Raw genomic sequence first — 22,539 nt, 5'->3', positions numbered from 1 at the left:
GTTAAGTACCATGGGCTAGTGTCTCACTAAACCCTTCAAAACTTCATGCTTAACAATACAAATTTATTGAATGTCTGTGGTATGGCATCAATACACATTAAAGCTAGGTCACACTGTGAACAGACCATGGGTCAAATTTTAAGGTCAACGTTTATGTTCCAAGGTCAGCTTTTATGTTCCTAGGTCACTCAGTACACTTCCTTAGTCTTGGCTAATGTATCAATTATCTGTTCCATACCTGGGTGATTGAGGACAGAAAGAACAGAAATTCAAGGCAAAAAATGTCCTTTTCTAAAATTTTGATGTCTATATGCAAATACCCAGCTGTGGTCAAATGCGGCCTCAGGCCAATAAAGTTCCCTAAATAATGCATAATGGATTACATATCAGTGCGAATTGCCTACCTGTACAATCTGCCAAGGCATATCCATGATACTACGGGCCTTCCTCCGCAAAAATCCTCCCAGTCCTGAACGGGGCCCAGCGGGGGCGCGAACACCAGAGATGTCCCCAAAATCAACCCGTCGACGTTTGCGTTCTTGTCTCTCCTTAGCTTGCAGCTCCCATTTCTTCTTGTGGTATCTGATCCACACATTTCTCTCCTCCTGCACAACAAATAGAAAAGGGAGATTATCGTATGGCGTATAAGGTGAGATCACCGTATGGTGTAAAGGGGGAGATCACTGTATGGCTCATAAGGGGAGATCACTGTATGGTGTAAACGGGAGATCACTGTGTGGTGTGTAAGGGAGATCACTGTATGGTGTAAAGGGGAGATCACCCTTTGGTGTAAAAGAGATATACTGTAATGAACAACACTTCATCATTTGAGGTATAAACCGATGCCGATTCTCTTTATTAACTAAATATTTCTCTCAAGAGCGGACAACAGGTTACGATCTTCATGACCAAACAAAGCTTTTTCATATGGGTGCCCTGTTTGTAGGTTAATTTGTACAAGAATAATTTCAGATATTAAACCGGAAATTAATGACTCATATGCCAAATTTTAGTATCACAATTAGTTATAGAATATCATTACAAATGAACATAAATTTAGATTTATCAATATTTCCCATAATTTGGACAATTTATAGGGTCTCTTGTAAATTGGTCACCAATAAAGGCAGTCAAAATGTCCTTGCACTTGGCCCTGAAAGTCCAATGTGACAAAAGCTTTGACAACTGTCAACTGATTCTGTATTATCACATTCTGAACAGTAAACCTCAGCAGCACTACTTTGTGTTGGGGAAGCTTGGCTGTAATTAGGCCCTCAAAGACTCACAGTACTTAAGTCTGCATCATGTACATGTAGGTGTACCACTTAACACTTACCACAGTAGTGCCCATGGGTGGGGGAGGCCCCAGAATCTCCCTCCAAGTCTGGGAGAGTTCCGAATTCTGACTGTTGACACCGCTTTCCTGACTACTGTGTTGTCGTTTGCGCTTTCCTGCCATGGCAACCGGCAGCGTCTTCTGTCTGTCTTTCCCACCAATGTCTTCTATGTCAGCTACAGAGCTGTCTGCCTCTGGGGCTTCAGGCTGGGTGAAAAGGTCCTCTGAGTCGTCCTGGAACAAAATAAATCCTCAGTAAAGTACTGCGCTCATCAGCCACACAGTGAACTGCTGATTAAAGTCAGCCATATAGTCAGCCATACTGTTTCAATCCAGTCAATCCAGAGCAAAAAGTACTGCCTCAAGTCACCAGTCAGTTTGAGATGTTTTTTAAGTCAGGCATACAGTAAACATTGCTTTAGGTTACCGTTTCAATTCAGTCTTACAATTCAGTACTATTTCATGGCAGCAGTAATACAGTAAACAACTGCTAAGTCAGTGTTGATTAAAGTCAGTCAAACAGTAAAGTAGCAGTAGCAGTACACCAAACTAAGTCTGTCAACTCAACTAACACCATGAAACCCAAGTATTTCCCCTCGCTCACCTGTGGTTGAGGTTTAGGGGCAGGTGCAAACAGCTCACTGATTTTCTTCTGTTTGAACACATCCATCCGCTCCAGCAGTTTCTTCCTCAGCCAATCAGGGTGAGGGATGCGTGGCACAGGGTTGGATACCTGGCAAAAAGTTGAACATAAATGAAGACAATACATTAATATATACACGTTCATTTCATGAATTTGTGTTTTAAAGACACTAAAAAAATACATACAGCTTTTGATTTATTTTCTTGGTAATATTTTATGCCATATCCCAGTATTTTAAATCACATCATATCAAAGAGGTTACACCAAAGATTTTTTGGTAAAGAAATCAATCTGTGCAAATCCAATTGAGTTTTGTTATTATTTAAGAATAGCCCAAATAGTTACCTTACACAAAATGAGCCTTGATTATGCGCGTGTTACCCTTCAAAATTGGTATTATATTCCAAAAATTTACACAGCGAGTCGAAAGAAAATTTTTCAAACTTAAAACTCAAGTCTGATATTTACTTTGAGTAATTATTGGTAAATACAGAAAATTTGATTAGCCAATATGTTTTTTGCCAAAAATGTCCCGTATAGCCCCTTTAAACCTGCTAAAGATTTGCAGATTTAATGATTTAAACCACCTGGTAGATTGCCACATACAGCTGTTCACTCAATCACTCGGTACTGACCTGCTGGAGAGCTGCAGGTATTGTGATAATCTTCTGACAGTTCCTCCCACTCGCTCGATATAATACTGCCAGTCCAGAATCTAGTGCAAACAAAACAGAAATTGCAAACTGTTAAAACTGTATTTCACAAGTTTAGCATTTTTCAACTGACAATGTGTTGCTTGATTTCCATTAGTATTTTTCAATTGACACGTGTTGCTTGATTCCCATTAACATTTTTTAACTGACACGTGTTGCTTGATTCCCATTAGCATTTTTCAACTGACACGTGTTGTTTGATTCCCATTAGCATTTTTTAACTGACACGTGTTGCTTGATTCCCATTAGCATATTTTAACTGATAGGCCTACGTGTTGTTTGATTCCCATTAGCATTTTTCAAATGACAAACGTTGTTTGATTCCCATTAGCAATTTTAACTGACACATGTTGCTTAATTCCCATTTAATAATCCACCTTATAGGACCAGTTTAAAGTTTTTAGTTAGCAGAAAAATTCAAGTGTTGGCATCAAAAGTATCATTTTAGGCCTTTATGTGCTGCTGAAAGTGCATTTTGACATACTAAACTTTGGGAGAAATACAGTATTTCTGTAATATACATACACATACTAAATAGATGTACCCTATTTCTTCTAATTTTGGGGGACACCTGGTCTGCTCTCTTTAGCACATATACATGTAAATGTAACAAAAATATTTAGTTTGTTTTTCTCACAAGGGTGAAATAAAAAAAATAATCATATCTTTACGTTTCCAAAAAGCTGGGAAAGAAATGTAATATTCTGCTTTCAGCATTACTAATATCTGTCCCAAAAATTAGAAGAGTTCGGGCAGTATTTTAAAAAAATCTCTTGTGGCCTCTGTGGTCGAAGGGGTTAACACGCCAGCACGGTGCAATGACCCAGGAGCTTCTCACCAATGCAGTTGCTGTGATTTCAAGCCCAGCTCATGCTGGTTTCCTCTTCGGCTATAAGTGGGAAGGTCTGCCAGCAACAGATGGTTGTGGGTTTCCCGGATTCCTCCCACCATAATGCCGGCTGCCGTCGTATAAGTGAAATATTCTTCAGTACGGCGTAAATCACCAATCAAATAAATTATCAAAAAATAAATAAATAAAAACCTCCATATATATTGATGAATTTTAAATATTTATTTCCACTTATACTGAAATCATTTAAAGAATTAATGCCCCACAAATATGTAACAGTCAGCCTGGTCTTAATTTAACTGAAGATATACATCTTAATCTAGTTACGTCTACATGTACCTCTCTCATATCAAACTCCACCATTCCAGGGCTTTTAAGCCATTTCCTCAAAAAGTGTCGCTTGACACTGGGTTCTGCCTGGAATATCGCCAGAGGGATTGCTCTGAAATCAAAATCATCACACCACAATCAGCTATGTATGAGTGTATGTATGTATGCTTAGAGTTTAACTTCATACTTACGAATTTTTCAGTCAGATGACAACGAGGAGTCATTAGGTCTGGGTACATATACTGTGTATTCATGTCGCAGGGTGCTAAAGTTCTGACGCCTCTGAAGCATCATGCCGAAGACACCAGACATGACACCCACCCAGTCACATTATACTGACATTAGGCCAACCAGTCCAGTTTCCTTGCTCCAAGTCAAATAAGGCGGCAACAAGTACCATTTTTAATGTTTTTGGTATGACCGACCCAGATTTGATCCGAAATAAGAGGTGGACCATTAGACCACCAAAATGGTTCACCACAACCAACTGAAATTGGGCCTTATACAACTGTTGGGTATTCACAGTCAGAAAATTTCCAGAAACTAGAAAAATCTTTGAGTGTGTAAGTATCAAGGCCCAAGGTTAACACTGATAATGTACATTACCGGTTGGTGTGTCTTCTTAAATATTTCGTCAAATGTGCATCTATTCAACTGTACAAAGTATTAATTTATTTGATTGTTGGTTCAATGCACAAAAATTAAGCTACAGGTATAAAAGTAATCCATGTTAAGAAACCGGACAGTTGGGCTGTTTTAATTTTCATTATAAAGATGATTAATGTTGTTAATCTTGACCTGATTTATTTATTTATTTGATTGGTGTTTTTACGTCGTACTCAAGAATATTTCACTTATATGACGGCAGCCAGCTTTATTGTGGGAGGAAAACAGGGGAAACCAACGACCATCCGCAGGTTTGCTGGCAGACCTTCCACGTATGGCCAGAGAGGAAAACCAGCACAAGCTGGATTTGAACGCACTGTGACCTCATTGGAGAGAGGCCCCTGCGTCATTGTGTGGCGCTGGCATGCTAACCCCCTCAACCACGGAGGCCCCAGTTTCTACCAGGGTTACTATGACCATTAAACACAACAAATGAAAGTATTCCCTGCTTACCTCTCTGTAACCGGTGCACCCTCTGGTTTCTTGGCTATTATAAATTTACAGTTCAGTCCTGCATCCTTCACCATCTGATCTCCAAGGAACTAGAAAACATTAGAGCACATACATCTATTACTTGAAAAAAATGGACTGTTTTCAAGTAAAACTGTCAAAAGCTTAGCCGCCTAGGTATTAATTTGATTGATAGAGTCCCTGATAGTATTTGTTGAATTGATTTCAAAATATAAATAAATCAATTTACAATGTATACATAACATAAAAAGATAACTTCATTTTCACTTCCCTTGCAAACGAAGGGTGATAGCTTTCACCACAGAGTGTCGCACCGTTTGTGAGCTTTAAAAAAGACCTTCATTTGCTGACAGAAACTGATTTATTCCTTTTTTATTCCTAATCAATGAATAAACTTTCAAAAATGGACTAATAACACTTCTTAAACCAAATTTGTTTCCTCATAGCCACCTTGGGACGTGACCAAACATTTTGGGCTATCTCGCAAAATCTAACACAAAAAGCTTTAATTGATATCTAAGCGGTCAGCTGGCTGACCATCTAAGCTTAGCCCTTACTTTCTGTGAAACAGACCCTAGACAAGATGTCTAAGCGGTCAGTTGGCTGGCTATCTAATCTTATCCTTTACTTTCTGTGAAACGGTCCCTAGACAAGATGTCTAAGCGGTCAGTTGGCTGGCTATCTAAGCTTAGCCTTTACTTTCTGTGAAACAGACCCTAGACAAGATGTCTAAGCGGTCAGTTGGCTGGCTATCTAATCTTATCCTTTACTTTCTGTGAAACGGTCCCCAGACAAGATGTCTAAGCGGTCAGCTGGCTGGCTATCTAAGCTTAGCCTTTACTTTCTGTGACACCTTAGCCTTTACTTTCTGTGAAACGGTCCCCAGACAAGATGTCTAAGCAGTCAGTTGGCTGGCTATCTAAGCTTAGCCTTTACTTTCTGTGACATGGACCCTAGACAAGATGTCTAAGCGGTCAGCTGGCTGGCTATCTAACCTTAGACTGGCTGGCTATCTAAGCTTAGACTTTACTTTCTGTGAAACACTCCCTAGACAAGATGTCTAAGCGGTCAGTTGGCTGGCTATCTAAGCTTAGCCTTTAATTTCTGTGAAACGGTCCCCAGACAAGATGTCTAGTCGGTCAGCTGGCTGGCTATCTAAGCTTAGCCTTTACTTTCTGTGAAACGTTCCCCAGACAAGATGTCTAAGCGGTCAGTTGGCTGGCTATCTAAGCTTAGCCTTTAATTTCTGTGAAACGGTCCCCAGACAAGATGTCTAGTCGGTCAGCTGGCTGGCTATCTAAGCTTAGCCTTTACTTTCTGTGAAACGGTCCCCAGACAAGATGTCTAAGCAGTCAGTTGGCTGGCTATCTAAACTTAGCCTTTACTTTCTGTGACCCCTTAGCCTTTACTTTCTGTGACACGGTCCCCAGACAAGATGTCTAGTCGGTCAGCTGGTTGGCTATATAAGCTTAGACTTTACTTTCTGTGAAACGGTCCCCAGACAAGATGTTTAAGCAGTCAGCTGGCTGGCTATCTAAGCTTAGACTTTACTTTCTGTGAAATGGTCCCCAGACAAGATGTCTAAGCAGTCAGCTGGCTGGCTATCTAAGCTTAGACTTTACTTTCTGTGAAACGGTCCCCAGACAAGATGTCTAGTCGGTCAGCTGGCTGGCTATCTAAGCTTAGACTTTACTTTCTGTGAAACGGTCCCCAGACAAGATGTCTAAGCGGTCAGCTGGCTGGCTATCTAAGCTTAGACTTTACTTTCTGTGAAACGGTTCTCAGACAAGACGTCTGAGCGGTCAGCTGGCTGGCTATCTAAGCTTAGACTTTACTTTCTGTGAAACGGTCCCCAGACAAGATGTCTAAGCGGTCAGCTGGCTGGCTATCTAAGCTTAGACTTTACTTTCTGTGAAACGGTCCCCAGACAAGATGTCTAAGCAGTCAGCTGGCTGGCTATCTAAGCTTAGACTTTACTTTCTGTGAAACGGTCCCTAGACAAGATGTCTAGTCGGTCAGTTGGCTGGCTATCTAAGCTTAGCCTTTACATTCTTTGAAACGGTCCCTGGACAAGCCTCCTGGCTTATAGCTGCAGATGAACCAGTGAAACCTGTTTATGAACTTGATAACTGCTCTTAGGCCAAATTTCAAAGAACTTGTCAGGCTTTCAGGTGATAGTTAGAAGACAAGTGTTTTTCAAAAAAAAAAAAAAAAGAAAAACCCACAAAGTACATGTCCTAAGGGTCCGAACTGCATTGTCATCTGCCTGTAATAAAGAGGGCCACAAGTAACAACGGCAGCGGAATTCTAAACTTCCATTCCCTGCCCAGGATTGAACCGTTACCTAAAGTGCCTCATTTGTTTCAGTCTGGATAACTGAGAGAGTGATGTAGGCAGATAGCTCTCACCTCTGCAAGCCTTTTAGCTGTGCTGATACACGTGGACTTCTGGCCTCCATAATCCTCCAGCTTACGTGACATGTTCCTCTTCTCAGAAATCAGCTCAAACAGTTCCGAGTCTGGCATATTAGCCGCCTAAAGTAAAAAATGTTGTAATTACTATTCATTCCTCTGTTTCACTCTTCAACAGCTTTTTTCACATCCTGGGTTCCCCTCAACTACTCACATTCTATCATATATTGTGGGCACTCCAGTTTCCTTCACCAATTAAACTGGCTGCTATGTTATTAGTGAAAAAATACATGTACAGAAATGGCATTAAACAATAATCAAATACAAATTAAATATTTTATATATTTTACAACAACTGAAAGCAGATTTACCAATGCTTTGAAATCAATTTCTGTCAACCAAACAGGGTTCTTACACCTTCATTATTTCAAATTTCTTGGCTCTTTCCAGACCCAAAATTCACCTTTTTCCATATTACTTTGAATAAATATTCCACAGTTTAACAAGCTTCAAGCAAATGCAAGAAGATCTTCCGGGATGAACTTTCCCACGAACATACCAGTGCCTCAAGCAATTTCAAAGATGCCGAAAAATAAATTTCTCCAAGAGAAAATTGGCATACTTTATGCATACAATGACTGTCTGTTTCTTGGCTGGATGAAACCAACAAAGATCAGAGCAAACCATTGGCTGACAACGTTTCCCAAAAGTTACGCAGATTATTTTCACATAGGCCTCAGGAACAGTTGATATATCAGAATTTAAAAAATTCCTTGCCCAAAGCTGGGGCTGCACCAATCAGGTTTTGAATCCATTACACATCTCATATGATGCTACTGTTACAGAAAATCAATAAAAATCTTTGCACCAATCACAACACACCTTACTGTACAGGACATCCAACCAGTAATCAGCTATCTTTGCCACTGCAGAGTAACACTCTTCCAAGGTCGTGCCCTTGAGAAAAGCTTCAAACACAGAAGACTGGAAAATCTTGATAAGCTGAAGTTCTCCATTTCTCTTGACCTCAAATCCCTGGCAAAGAAAACAAGAAAATGTTAAATACAATACATAAGAAATACAACATGAATGCTATCACAAGTTTTCTTAAAAGGAGACTAAATACCAGAATGAAATGATGCTCAGCATTTTGTTAAAGTTTGTATGGAGACTTGTCTCTGTGAAGTGTTTCATCCAGCCATTGTCCCAAAAACTTGTTTATTTTAACAAAGCAACTTCCCCTGAGAATATGGACATCATTCTGTGTAAAGCTGTGTTCAACAGAGCTACTGTTGAGTCAACATGTCAAATTCAAATGAAAATAGTTTTCTTTATTTATTTGATTGGTGTTTTACGCCGTACTCAAGAATATTTCACTCATACGACGACGGCCAGTATTATGGTGGGAGGAAACCGGGCAGAGCACGGGGGAAACACACAACCATCCACAGGTTCTTGCAAGACCTTCCCACTTATGGCCGGAGAGGAAACCAGCATGAGCTGGACTTGAACTCACAGCGATCGCAGTGTTGAGAGACGCCTGGGTCATTACGCTGTGCTAGCGTGCTAACCAACTGAGCCACGGAGGCCCCCAAATGAAAATAGAACACTGTGATCAAATTACCTTCAGTTCAGCCAGTGACCCATCAAAGTTAAACACCGCGTAGCGTTTCTTCAGTTTCTTTCCTTCCTCCTTGGACGCGGGGAGTATCATGGCCAAATAAGGGACCGTCCACTTCAAAGAAGATGGAGTTCTCACTGTGCACAGAGTACTCAAGCCTCTCTGGATCCACCAGGTCTTGGTACTGGTCATTGGTGAACCGTTCCTGCAAACAAACATCCTCGAGTTATCTTTCAAGTAAGGCCACCATCAAAAAACTTTTTCTTGAGGGCACCCAAAAAATTAAGGTTTGTCGACTGGGAATTGTAAAGAAATTAACACTGCAAGAAAAACTGAGAAAGAAATTCCACCAATAGCCCAATAACTTTAGAGTATGGCCTTTTTTGTGGAGGATTATTCCCACAAACACACTTTTAATGAAGGCTTAACTGACAGGGCCAAATCCAGAGCCATTTGGAAAACGATGGGGCTCCCAAAGTAATCACGATTTATCAAAACTAGCAAGTAAAGTGAACAAAATTATGGTGGTTCACGAACAAAAAGTTAAGTTTTCATACTTAACATGACTTACATGGAAAAGCTCTAAGCAAGTATCATTGTGAGCTACATTTAAAAAAAAATTCTCCATGCAGTCACAATGTCACCCTTAAAGTTCACCATCAAAACCTGTAATGTTTTTAATTCCAAATGTGGCCCTAACTGACCATATCATAACAGTAGAGATATGTGAACACAAAGCTAAAAAACACAAAGAAGAGATTTCTTACGTTATAAATATCTTCTTTTTTAAAAAGATACTTGATCAATTCAGAAAGAAATTTTCTCCCCAAGGCCATACTGTATGTTGCCAAGAAGTGTCTATATGTTAAACAACGATGTTTTAAATCATATATACTGTCCATGTTTAAAATGAGAGTACATCTTAAATTCATACAGGTATTTAAATATGTACATGTATATATGAAAAACACATACGCCCGAATATTTTGAATTAATGATCACAAGTACATGATTTAAACATTACTTTCTGTGATAGTCAGAAACTGCTTCTGCTACCACTGTCAATATCACTCAACCGTGAAAATGCTGAAATGTACACTACATGATCTATAATGTCACCCATGATTAATTCACACGTCATTTAATTCTGAGAGATTTACTGATCTCACAATGGTGTTTTGAGGTTTTTGCAAGGCAGAATGTTATCCTACTGAACAATGTAAGTTTTATCACCAAAGGTAAACTTTTACGACATTTGTTTACTTTTTTGAGGCAAAATTTACCACATGTTCTGGATTTATCAAACTCTGACCTCACCTTAACCATGATGTTTAACATGGCCCCGGGGTAAGAAATGGTCACTTTGGGTTTCTTGGGGAGAGTTGTTTTGATCACATAGTTCTCTGGGAAGGAGGCTGGAAGCACGCACCAAATACCATCTGTATCCAGCTCCAGCGGTCGTCTGCAATCAGAATTTCATGATTTTAACTTCACACATTTTTTTACCTGTATGACACCAGCAGAGGTTTATGTGTGCATATAAAACCATCACCCTTCACCAGCTACCTGACAAAATCTACTGATCTACAGATGCAGTCAAACTGGCAAGAGCTGGATTTGAACCTGTACCCTCATTGGTCTAGAGCAGATCAGCCGCAGCCTACGAACGCCTCTTGAATTAGCAGTAGATCTTTACTATTTCTTAGATGAGAATGGAATGAAATACCAATATCTCATTCTGTTCTGTTTCAGAACAGAGCTTTTTAAGAGAGAGCTTTTTAAAAACAGAGGATACCAACATGAAGTTTATGCACCATAAATGTAAATAAAGTAAAATTTCGACAGTCATAATAAGTTACCTTTCATGCTGAATTTTACATTCTCTTCAGCATGCTATCATCCTGCCTTCCAAATAAATCTCCACATACCTTTTTGAGATCAATGAGATCAAAACGTGCATTTTATTTACTTATTTGATTGGTGAAATCAAGAATATTTCAGTTATACAATGGCGGCCAGCATTATGATGGGAAGAAACCGTGTAGAGCCTGGCGGAAACCCATGACTATCCTCAGGTTGCTGCAAGACCTTCTCACTTACAGCCCGAAAGGAAGCCAGCATGAGCTGGGCTTGAACTCACAGTAACTGCATTGGTGAAATGCTCTTAGGTCATTACGATGCACTAACTGACTGAGCCACAAAGGCCCCAAAATTTGCAATTTAGCCATGGAAGAAATTTTATGTCATTTACTGTAGTGCTGTTCGCGTTTTCCATTTCTGCTCAAGATTTCTCATCTTAGTTTAACTCTGAATGATCAGTAAGACAAAAGTCATCTTAAAAAACTTTAAATAAAGTCTTCCCTTTCATGCTCTCCAAAACGTCTGAACGTGGAAATAGTTATGTAAAGAGTTGCAACTCAGTGTAGTACCGGAGAAAACTTACCCAATTTGTTCCACAATTTCTCTGGCTTCTGTGATGATGTTAGCACCAGTGAAACAAACAATTCCTGCCATCTGCATACTGTACCAGCGGGCTCTGGGTAGAACAACAATCATTTATGTATGTGAAGATAATTTTTACGCCATTGTTAAAAATTTTTGACAGCAATCAATTTTAAGGGTTGAGGAATAATACGAAGTGCCCCAGGTAAACCACTCAACTTTGGTAAGTTACTGACACAACTTTCCCACACATGATGGACAAGAGGTCTTCAGTGAAGATGTAAGACTATGTGCCACATTCACCATCCATCATTTGTTATCGCCAGGGGCCTCAGGAATATTGACAGCGGCCCAAGGCCAAAACCGAAGCCACACCTGGTATGCTACCTATTGAGCGCTGTACATCTTACAACACCCCAGCAGTCAAATCATGCCTGAACACGTTCCTCATTCCGATCAGACAAACAAATGTTTGAATAAGCTTTACATTTAGAAACTTGCTTCGGAATAAGTAACTGTAAATGCTGTACTCCAGAGCACTACATGTATCAGTGGTACAGCATCATACCGTAGCACGTCCATGTCAAAAAGTACTGGGTGAATTACAAAATTACACTTTGTAGGAAAATACAGATTTGTTTTAGTTCACAAGTCTTTTTCCGTCCTTTAAATGGGATACAGGAACCACACAAATAGGTAATTTTAAATGCACACCCTAAAATAATCTTCAATAGAATGTATTAAATACATCCAAATAAATAACAAACAAGATATAAAAGTACAAATATTGTAATACCACGATAGTAAATTATTGGAAAATGTTATGTTCCCCTTGACTTTATCATTAAGAGTTGATAAAGCTGAACACAAAACCAATGATGTAAATTATCCAGAATAATTTGTTTTAAATAACTCTTGAAACAATCCAGTCAGCATTGATCATGCATCCCTCTAACCCTACAATTTGTCAACTCACCCTTTCCTCATGACATAGCCATAGAAGGAATTCAGAATACATTTATGAGCCAACTGGAGTGAGTCGTACAACACCAACATTCCATTGGCTCGTTTAATTTCAGCTGCGTCCTTACTCTTCTCTGCCTCCCCCAGCTTTTGTTTCCACACCTGCAAAACAAATCCACACCTCACAAGAATAATAACAGGTAACATACATATACAGTTGTTGCCGGATAAAATATTATTTATTTATTCATTTTATTTATTTGATTGGTTTCTTATGCTGTACTCAAGAATATTTCACTTTTACGACAGCGACCAGCATTATGGTGAGAGGAAACCGAGTTGACCCCAGGGGGAAACACACAACCATCCGCAGGTTGCTGCAAGACCTTCCCATGCATGGCCAGAGACGAAGCCAGCATGAGCTGGACTTGAACTCACAACGACCGCACTGGCGAGAGGCTTCTGGGTTGTTACGCTGAGCTTGTGTGCTAACCAGCTAGGCCACAGAGGTCCACGGGATAAAATAAGACATGAACTGAGACTTGGCTGTCTCTCTACACACAGCTCTTTTACATTCATGGAGATTTTACTTCAAGGAATGACCAGCTTTATTACTAGTCACATAATAAACAAACAAAATACTGTTTTTGAAGAGTAAATAGGTAAAAAGCTTTAGCAGTCTTTTTTTTCTTTATGAAAGATGCATTTATACAAAACAAAACATTGTATTGGAGTGTTGTAAATAAAAAAGAAAAATTTATTTTGCAAGATTTGCAATGTGTCTCTCTGACCTCACCTTACACAAGCCTTTGAACTCATATCTTCTGTCCCTGAAAGCTCGCACAGTGTCCACATAGAACGAGTTTTCTCGCTGACAAATGGTTGCCTCCCTTTCCTCTTTGCGAGTGATGTGCACTTTTTTGTATGCTCTTCTGCAATACTCTTCAAGAAATAAAAACATTAGACAAGATGAAACTATAACTAAAAACTTTCTAAATATCTGATTTGGGGGAATATTTGCATTCCCAACGGGTCGTGTCTAGTCGTTTACAATGGTTGCCTTTCAAACCTTTGAACACAAATGGTCCAAGTTCAATCCCGGCCTTAGACAGGGAATTTGTAGACTCCCTCTGCTCTCACTGTGTGTGGCGCCTCGTTGACAAAAAGCATTTGATAGCACTCCTGTGGCTATTTGTAGTCTTCCACAACATTATGTGAGTAAATCTACGTTGGTAACTACTGTTAGTAATTTGCCAAAGGTTGGTGACCTAGTACAGGCAAATTGGTTCCTCCACCAATAAAACTGACTGCCACTGTATAGGTGAACAAGGCATTCAGAGAACCCCACTAGCTTGCCTGCTATAGCAGTCAACTAGACAATGATATCAGAGGAAAGATAAAAACTGTAAAGTGTTGTGGTAGTAAACATGTTACTGTGGGGAGTTTGTGCACAAAATTGGTCTTTGATATGCAAATTGTGAACTGCATGCGGCAATCCAAGAACAATTTCAAAATTTGAGCTATGGGAGTAAAAAAAATTCAGTGTTGGGTGTTCGAGTACCAACTTGCTGGGGTGGACTTTGATTTGCAAATCACTTCCCATGACTGGCTGAGCAAATACTGTGCTGACAGCAACTGTCTGCACGGATGGTTTAAACATTCCGTCACAGTATAGGAAGGCACATGCATCAGCCAGTGTCATAATACTAATACAGATGTGGAAAGATTTCTACAGATACCAAATATACCAATATAAATATAAATATACCAAATAAACTGATACACACCAAGTTAAATTCTTACAGTCTACAAATCTGGTAAAGTAGCTAGAGAGACAAAAAGCTTATCTAGATAAGTGATTGCATAAGACACTGTAGCCCTACAAGAAAGGCTTCTGGAAATTCTTGTTTACAGGAGAACAGAATGAAGTCAATCTGAATGTGTCCACAAAACAGAAAAATCGTAAAATTGCCAGAGGAACCCACAACCCTTCTTGTTCTCCTCCTTGTAGGTGGGCATGTGCATAAAAATTGCAACTTTTTGTAGAATTTAGATGTCGAAAAAAATTTAGATGGCGAAAAAAAAACACACAAACAAAACATGACTTTCTATCACTGTATGTTGGAGATCCACAAATAATTGCCATTATACAGGAGCTAAATAAAAAAAAAAAGCTTAACCTGCCATCTGAGAATGTGCATTTACACACCATGTCTTAGACTACGGAGCTAAAAAAAAAACCCAACCTTCAATCGATCTGATAGCTCAATATACAAGAGCTAAAAAAAGCTTAACCTGCCATCTGAGAATGTGCATTTACACACCATACCTTAAACTAGGGAACCAAAAAAAAAACAACCTAACCTTCCATCCATCCATAGAGAGCTAAACAAAAAATCTTAACTTTCAATCAATGAATGAGAACTCATTATACATGTACCAGGAGCTAAAAGAAAAAGCTTAACCTTTAATCGATGTATGACAGCCCATTATACAGGAGCCAAAAAAAGGCTTAACCAAACACCAATACCAATGCCGACACTCTCCCCAATCTCACAATACCTCGCATTACATTGTACAGGCGAGCTAAACATTCTTGAGTATGGGGTTAAACCACAATCAAATCAATAAATGAATAAAACAAATGCAAGTAAATGTAACTGGCCTAATTCAGCTCACTCTCCGTACCGGCTAATCTTTTTTTCTCGACTGTGGCCTGTTCCTCACGCGTGAGCTGATGGAAGGCTCGTGGAGGTCCTCCTGGCATCATAGGTGGAAATTTCTCATTCTCCAGTTGTTGCTGTATCCTTTGATATTCCCCCCGACTGGCTGGCACTGTGAAAACAGAGATAAACCTGTGTATTCTGTTGGCAAGTATCTATATCGTCAATAGCAGCAAGTAAAATAATGCATTTTTATTAAAAAAAAAAAAAAAATTAAATTAAAAATTACCATATACTTTGGTGTGTTGAATATGCATGAGGCTGTTCTACTCACTGTACTCTCCCCTCCACATCCATGGCATTTTCCTCTGGCACAGCGCTCCTGGTTTGTTGAAGTCGCAGGCAGCGCAAGTCACTTCATCCACAATAGCTGGAGGCTGGAAAAGGGGTGAGCAGATCAAATCATTATAAGCAATCATTAGAGCTATCTACATTAATGACCGGCCCGGATAGCACTCACTCACTCACTCTACATTAATGATACTTTGGATCTGTTTTGTGATGTAAACTGCGTTTGCCAGTGACATACAATTTCTTTCGTGTCAACTGTAAAATCACAAACTGAGAAATGACAAAATTGTGGAAAGATCTATGTCACATATTTTGTGAATAAAATGCATTTCCTCTGCAGATCGGAGAAGACAAAATATCTCACGTAGACGGGATGTTTTTTTCTTGTTCGGATTACTGGGTTTTTTTTTCTCACAATTTGCTTTTAGTCAATTTTCCAGAAAACTGCAAATCACAGCTGTTAATCACTTACACTGATCATTACCTAATCCGATGGTCAAAACACTGGTATATAAAACTTTACCTATGGCTAACCTAATTAGCAGGTATTTTGGACATGTAAGTAAATTCTTATAAGAAACTTTTTCTTCAGAACCGCTTCTCTGATGGCCTTGAAATTTAATACATATATGCACACCTAATGGGGCTGTAAAGCTTGAAAAATTTATTCAAACTGGCTGAAAACTGTAGAAGTTCGCATAGACCCATTAAGCCACCGGACAACCTATGTTGTTCAGTATTGAAATAAAAAGTATACGGTATCATTGGATGTAGTGTATCTTGCTGATGATAAATCTGGTTTTGTTTTTTTCTGAAATTTGCATTTGTGAAGGTCATGTGAGCAGAAACCATTGTCTGTATGATGTTGAAAGTAGAAGACAGTAAAGAATTAAATGGAATGTAATTCTTCAACCTTTCCACATGTTTGCAAGGTGTTTATTCAAGCATATTCTCAAGGGATTATTCCATGTAGACTGATAAAATTATATTTTTTGTGAAGCCCTGCAACTGGCTAATCCAACCAATGAAGTTTTGTCTCCAAAATCATATTAAAAATGTGCACAAATTGCTCAGGAAACTTGCTCTTTCATATGTGAAAAGGTTGAGGAATTATGGTAGTCTTCTTTTCAACTGATAATTGTAGTGCTCTAATGTTAAGATCAGAACATATGGGTCTTTAGTGGTTATTGCCACATATATATACCTGTAGTGTTTAATACACTCGGGCAGTGCAAAGTGAATTCAGTTCTCTGTGCCAGTTGTTTATATATATCAAGCTCACCTAAGCAACATGAGTTTTGTCTTGATGCCACGAGTTTGAAGATTGCAATGGTTAGATTATTGTCGTTGTAAGTTATGCTGTATGTCTATAGCCGTGGGTAGGAGAAAATTTCGATTAACTCACCCAGATGCCATCAAGCTGATAGCAGTGTAACAGTTGTATACCTGAAAATATCACTACCACAGTACTTATTCACAAATTATGCCCCTAAAATGTCATGTGCCGATGCATGTTGAAAACTGCTTGGAAGCCGTCAAACTGCAGGCAATTCTAGGTCTGATTGTCCATCAGAGTTCTCACCTGTTGACTGTTTGTAAGGGTGATATTGGGGTATATGGCTCCTACATCCAGATGGCAGATAACAGAGTTCTCACATGTAACCTGTTAGTGAGGATGATATTGGGGTATATGGCTCCTACATCCAAATGGCAGATAACAGAGTTCTCACCTGTAACCTGTTAGTGAGAGTGATATTGGGGTATATGGCTCCTACATCAAAATGGCAGATAACAGAGTTCTCACCTGTAACCTGTTAGTGAGAGTGATATTGGGGTATATGGCTCCTACATCCAAATGGCAGATAACAGAGTTCTCACCTGTAACCTGTTAGTGAGGATGATATTGGGGTACATGGCCCCTACATCCAAATGGCAGATAACAGAGTTCTCACCTGTAACCTGTTAGTGAGAGTGATATTGGGGTATATGGCTCCTACATCCAAATGGCAGATAACAGAGGTCTCAAATGTAACCTGTTAGTGAGGATGATATTGGGGTACATGGCTCCTACATCCAAATGGCAGATAACAGAGTTCTCACCTGTAGTCTGTAAGTGAAGATGATATTGGGGTACATGACTTCTACATCCAGACGGCAGAGTACTCACCTGCAGTCTGTTAGTCAGGATGATATTGGGGTACATGGCTCCTACATTCAGACGGCAGAGTACTCACCTGTAGTCTGTTAGTCAGGATGATATTGGGGTACATGCCTCCTACATCCAGACGGCAGAGTACTCACCTGTAGTCTGTTAGTCAGGATGATATTGGGGTACATGGCTCCTACATCCAGACGGCAGAGTACTCACCTGTAGTCTGTTAGTCAGGATGATATTGGGGTGCATGCCTCCTACATCCAGACGGCAGAGTGCTCACCTGTAGTCTGTTAGTCAGGATGATATTGGGGTACATGGCTCCTACATCCAGAGGGCAGAGTACTCACCTGTAGTCTGTTAGTCAGGATGATATTGGGGTACATGGCTCCTACATCCAGATGGTAGATGATTGGATTCTCAAGCCTGTTAGGACAGTCCCTTAAGTTTGATAGTTTCTCCACAATGTCTTTGCACACCTGGCGATAAAGGTCACACATATGTGTATGTGAAGTACAAAGCCAACCTTTTCCAGTTTCCAACAAACTTCATCCTCTACTTTCACAGTTATACCACCAACAAAATGTAACACTCTTTAAATACTGGAGGAAAACGTAGTGCTTAAAAGTCTTTTTGTACCTTTTCTGCACCTATCTTTTATTTTGAAAACGGCAAAAAGGGAGTATACAATGATTCCTTTATAGCATAGGCCTGATCTCAATCAATCCAGAGCCATGCACACAGTATCCTACAGAAAAAGTAGTAGAGAACATAGTACCTCATCAAAATTTGTGACATGTTCCAGGGGTATTTTCTCCTCCACCTCTATGGCATGTTTCATCGTCCTGTCCACTTTCTCTATCAACATCTGGAAGGCCTCAGGCACCTGTCCAAGAACAGCGTATACTTCACATATTTCTGCTACTTGGTCACATGTTCAACTCAACATTTGATTTTTATGAACTGTGAGTTCAAGTCCAGCTCATGCTAGTTTCCTCTCACAGCGTACATGGGAAGGTCTTGCAGCAAGCTGCGGATGGTTGTGGGTTTCCACCGGGCTTTGCTCGGTTTCGTCCCACCATAATTCTGGCTGCCATCGTATAAGTGAAATATTCTTGAGTACGGCATAAAACACAAATCAAATAAATCAATAAAAAAAATAAATATTTTTATGAACACTGATCCTTCAAATCTTCACTATGTGTTCTTACATTATCGGACACTGTCCTTGTCCTACTGGTTATTTCCAGGCTTAGCAGTCAGAACACTTGTTATTGTTTATTCTGGTAGATCTTGTAATGCTTGTCCACAAAGAACTGACCACAGAATAATCCCACCAAACACTGAACTATTCTCCTATGTCCACTTGACTTGTGCTGATTGCTGCAATGTTAAAGACTCACCATTCTGAAGCGACACGGTATGTCTGCTCGGAAGACCCCAGACTCCAAAGCCTCGACGTGACCCCCTACATAGGTCTCTGAGTCCAGAACATGGCCGTCCTCTGTCAGCTTATTGTATACAGTCTCCTGCTTGTTGGGGAAGATGATGTTAGCATGGAAGGCCTGAACCATGAGCAAGGCTTCACACAGCGTGCCTGAGCCTTTACGCAACACCTGAAAAAACATAAGGTAATGTCTTAATCACTGACTTAAGTTAAATTAAACTTCATAATAATACTACCTCAATAACTGAATTTGAAGTTTTCATTTAAAATCAATTAGTAATTACACATGATTCCGAGAGAATGGATTGTTCTAATCAAACAATGGAAGTCAAATCGGATTTTGCTTACATTTCGTGTTACCAGATCTTGTCAGTTAGAAATGCATCAGCAAGGCATAAACCTAAGAACATCTCATTCTGCTACACAGAAAACTTATTTAAGTGAGAAACTTCAGTAATTTGATATGACAGAGCATTTAGCCGATTACCTCATCAGGTTCCATGGGGATGATGGTACACAGGGCAAAGATGAAAGGGTGAACATACTTCATGTACAGGTAATATGTTGCTACGGCATCGGACACCGAGTAGTTGGACAGGACCTGGTAATGTGTGGGAGGGATAAAAAACAAAATAACGTAAAAAAATACAATATAGCATGATATACATGAAGAGTTAGAGCTACAGTATGGGCTGTGAACAACTCAAGAGGTTTTTTCAATGACAATGCCCTAGTTCACCTTGGACAAGTCATTTTTTCCAGCATTCTTTTAACATTCGTCGGCTTAGTCAGTGCCGTTAACCACCAAACCAATCAGAAATTAGCCTAGTTTGATAGGTAAATCGAAGTTTAAAATACTTTTGTCCTCTTTAAGTTATGCAACAATTCAGATTACCGTTTGTGATACATCACCATATGTGATAGTTTTGTTTGTTATGGTTTTGAGTTAAGATGTGTATGCAGTTTTCCCTCAGTGAGTGAGGTTACCTGTGGCTTCTCTCTATAAAGTCTATCCATCATGAAGTTGGCCTGGGTACATGTATACAACTGAGTTTACCTGTGGCTTCTCTCTATAAAGTCTATCCATCAGGAAGTTGGCCTGAGCACATGTATACAACTGAGTTTACCTGTGGCTTCTCTCTATAAAGTCTATCCATCATGAAGTTGACCTAAGTACATGTATACAAGTAAGGTTACCTGTGGCTTCTCTTTATAAAGTCTATCCATCATGAAGTTGGCCTAAGTACATGTATACAAGTAAGGTTACCTGTGGCTTCTCTTTATAAAGTCTATCCATCATGAAGTTGGCCTGAGTACATGTATACAAGTGAGGTTACCTGTGGCTTCTCTCTATAAAGTCTATCCATCATGAAGTTGACCTGAGTACATGTATACAACTGAGTTTACCTGTGGCTTCTCTCTATAAAGTCTATCCATCATGAAGTTGGTTTGAGTACATGTATAAAAGTAAGGTTACCTGTGGCTTCTCTCTATAAAGTCTATCCATCATGAAGTTGACCTGAGTACATGTATACAACTGAGTTTACCTGTGGCTTCTCTCTATAAAGTCTATCCATCATGAAGTTGGCCTGAGTACATGTATAAGTTGGCCTGAGTACATGTATACAAGTGAGTTTACCTGTGGCTCCTCACTGGCCATACGACACATCTCCTCTGGATCCAGCTCCACAGGGTCATATCTCAACTTAGCCTGCAGACGGAAAACAAAGTCAATGTCCAACAAAACAAAATTGCACATAAAAAATATGTATTGATCATTTCTCTACTTTGTGAGCACTCGTCAGAAAGTGAACTGTTCACTAGCTATTCGCATACTGATACATACTGGATACCCTAAATTATGTATGTGTGAAGGGAATATAAAGTCTGCTTAAAATTTTTTCCGTCAAATGACAACGAAGAGTCATTAGGTGTGTGTACATAAACTGTGTCTTCTTGTGGTAGGAAGAGACCATGCTCACCAAAGTGCTGCCTCCACTGTAGTATCATGGCGTAGACACCAAACGTGACACCCTACTCAGTCAAATTTTACTGACACCGGACCAACCAGTTATGTTTCCTTGCTATAACCTCTCAGTGCTGGGCGCCAAGTGAGGCAGCAGCAAGTACGATTTTTTTAAATCTTGGGGTTTGATCCCAGGGTCTCTCGACTTTGAGGAGGACGCTCTAACCATTAGGCCACAGAAGCTGTGTATACACCCTAATTTCTGAACAAAACCAACGACACGCTAGAGGAATGTAATCTGATCTTGACATATCTTATAATTTCTATGATTTTATTTATTTATTTATCTGATTGGTGTTTTACGTCATACTCAAGAATACTTCACTTATACGACGGCGGCCAGCATTATGGTGGGAGGAAACCGGGCAGAGCTCGGTGGAAACCCACGAACATTCGCAGGTTGCTGCAAGACCTTCCCACTTACGACCGGAGAGGAAGCCAGCATGACCTGGACTTGAACTCACAGCGACCGCATTGGCGAGAGGCTTCTAGGTAATTACGCTGCGCTAGCGTGCTTGCCAACTGAGCCACAGAGGCCCCCTAATCTCTATGAAGTTCCTACCTAAATAATATTAGTGTATTACACTAACTAATACACATTAAATTTTATGAACTAGGTTTTCAAACTGCACCTCAAGTTATATTTTATTGGTGAAATTTGTTGAGGATCTACGGTACTAAAATTAGAAAAAATTTGAATGGCTTTGGGATTCTATCGATTGCTGCTCAAAGGTTACTGATTGGTCAAAAGTCTCTCAAACCGAATATATCCAACTTGCTTTCATACAAAATTTACGCAAAAAGGATTACATGGACTCTGAGGATTAATATAAACTAAAAATACCTTAGCAACAGCCTTCAATCCCTGACTACCCACTGGAAGGTAACTGTCTCTCTTCACCCACCTGTAAAATGAATGTAACACTGTACACTTGCCAATGTACACAGAAACAAACAGAACATCTATGTCTCTCTTCACCCACCTGTAAAATGAATGTAACACTGTACACTTGCCAATGTACACAGAAACAAACAGAACATCTATGTCTCTCTTCACCCACCTGTTAAATGAATGTAACACTGTACACTTGCCACTGTACACAGAAACAAACAGAACATCTATGTCTCTCTTCACCCACCTGTTAAATGAATGTAACACTGTACACTTGCCAATGTACACAAACAAACAGAACATCTATGTCTCTCTTCACCCACCTGTTAAATGAATGTAACACTGTACACTTGCCACTGTACACAGAAACAAACAGAACATCTATGTCTCTCTTCACCCACCTGTTAAATGAATGTAACACTGTACACTTGCCAATGTACACAGAAACAAACAGAACATCTACATGTATGTCTCTCTTCACCCACCTGTTAAATGAATGTAACACTGTACACTTGCCAATGTACACAAACAAACAGAACATCTATGTCTCTCTTCACCCACC

General features: G+C 39.7%; 1 protein-coding gene across 1 annotated transcript in view; it reads right to left on the bottom strand.

Moving 5' to 3' along the window:
• Positions 1-22,539, bottom strand: part of LOC135465465 (DNA polymerase epsilon catalytic subunit A-like) — a 50,452-nt gene that overhangs the window by 15,362 nt on the left and 12,551 nt on the right. Inside the window, 23 exon segments of the mRNA XM_064742706.1 lie at positions 405-605; positions 1,337-1,570; positions 1,941-2,069; positions 2,615-2,652; positions 2,655-2,694; positions 3,882-3,984; positions 4,992-5,080; positions 7,418-7,543; positions 8,303-8,455; positions 9,045-9,146; positions 9,148-9,246; positions 10,359-10,503; positions 11,485-11,577; positions 12,460-12,608; positions 13,243-13,388; positions 15,135-15,281; positions 15,444-15,546; positions 17,963-18,091; positions 18,391-18,498; positions 19,016-19,228; positions 19,547-19,660; positions 20,699-20,770; positions 21,930-21,990. Of these exon segments, the coding sequence (XP_064598776.1) occupies positions 405-605; positions 1,337-1,570; positions 1,941-2,069; positions 2,615-2,652; positions 2,655-2,694; positions 3,882-3,984; positions 4,992-5,080; positions 7,418-7,543; positions 8,303-8,455; positions 9,045-9,146; positions 9,148-9,246; positions 10,359-10,503; positions 11,485-11,577; positions 12,460-12,608; positions 13,243-13,388; positions 15,135-15,281; positions 15,444-15,546; positions 17,963-18,091; positions 18,391-18,498; positions 19,016-19,228; positions 19,547-19,660; positions 20,699-20,770; positions 21,930-21,990 (2,794 nt within the window).

The sequence above is a fragment of the Liolophura sinensis genome, chromosome 5, assembly GCF_032854445.1.
Source record: "Liolophura sinensis isolate JHLJ2023 chromosome 5, CUHK_Ljap_v2, whole genome shotgun sequence".
In the NCBI taxonomy this organism is placed as follows: domain Eukaryota; kingdom Metazoa; phylum Mollusca; class Polyplacophora; order Chitonida; family Chitonidae; genus Liolophura; species Liolophura sinensis.
Note: the sequence above shows the minus strand (reverse complement) of the source record. Positions and strands in the feature narration are given on the sequence as shown.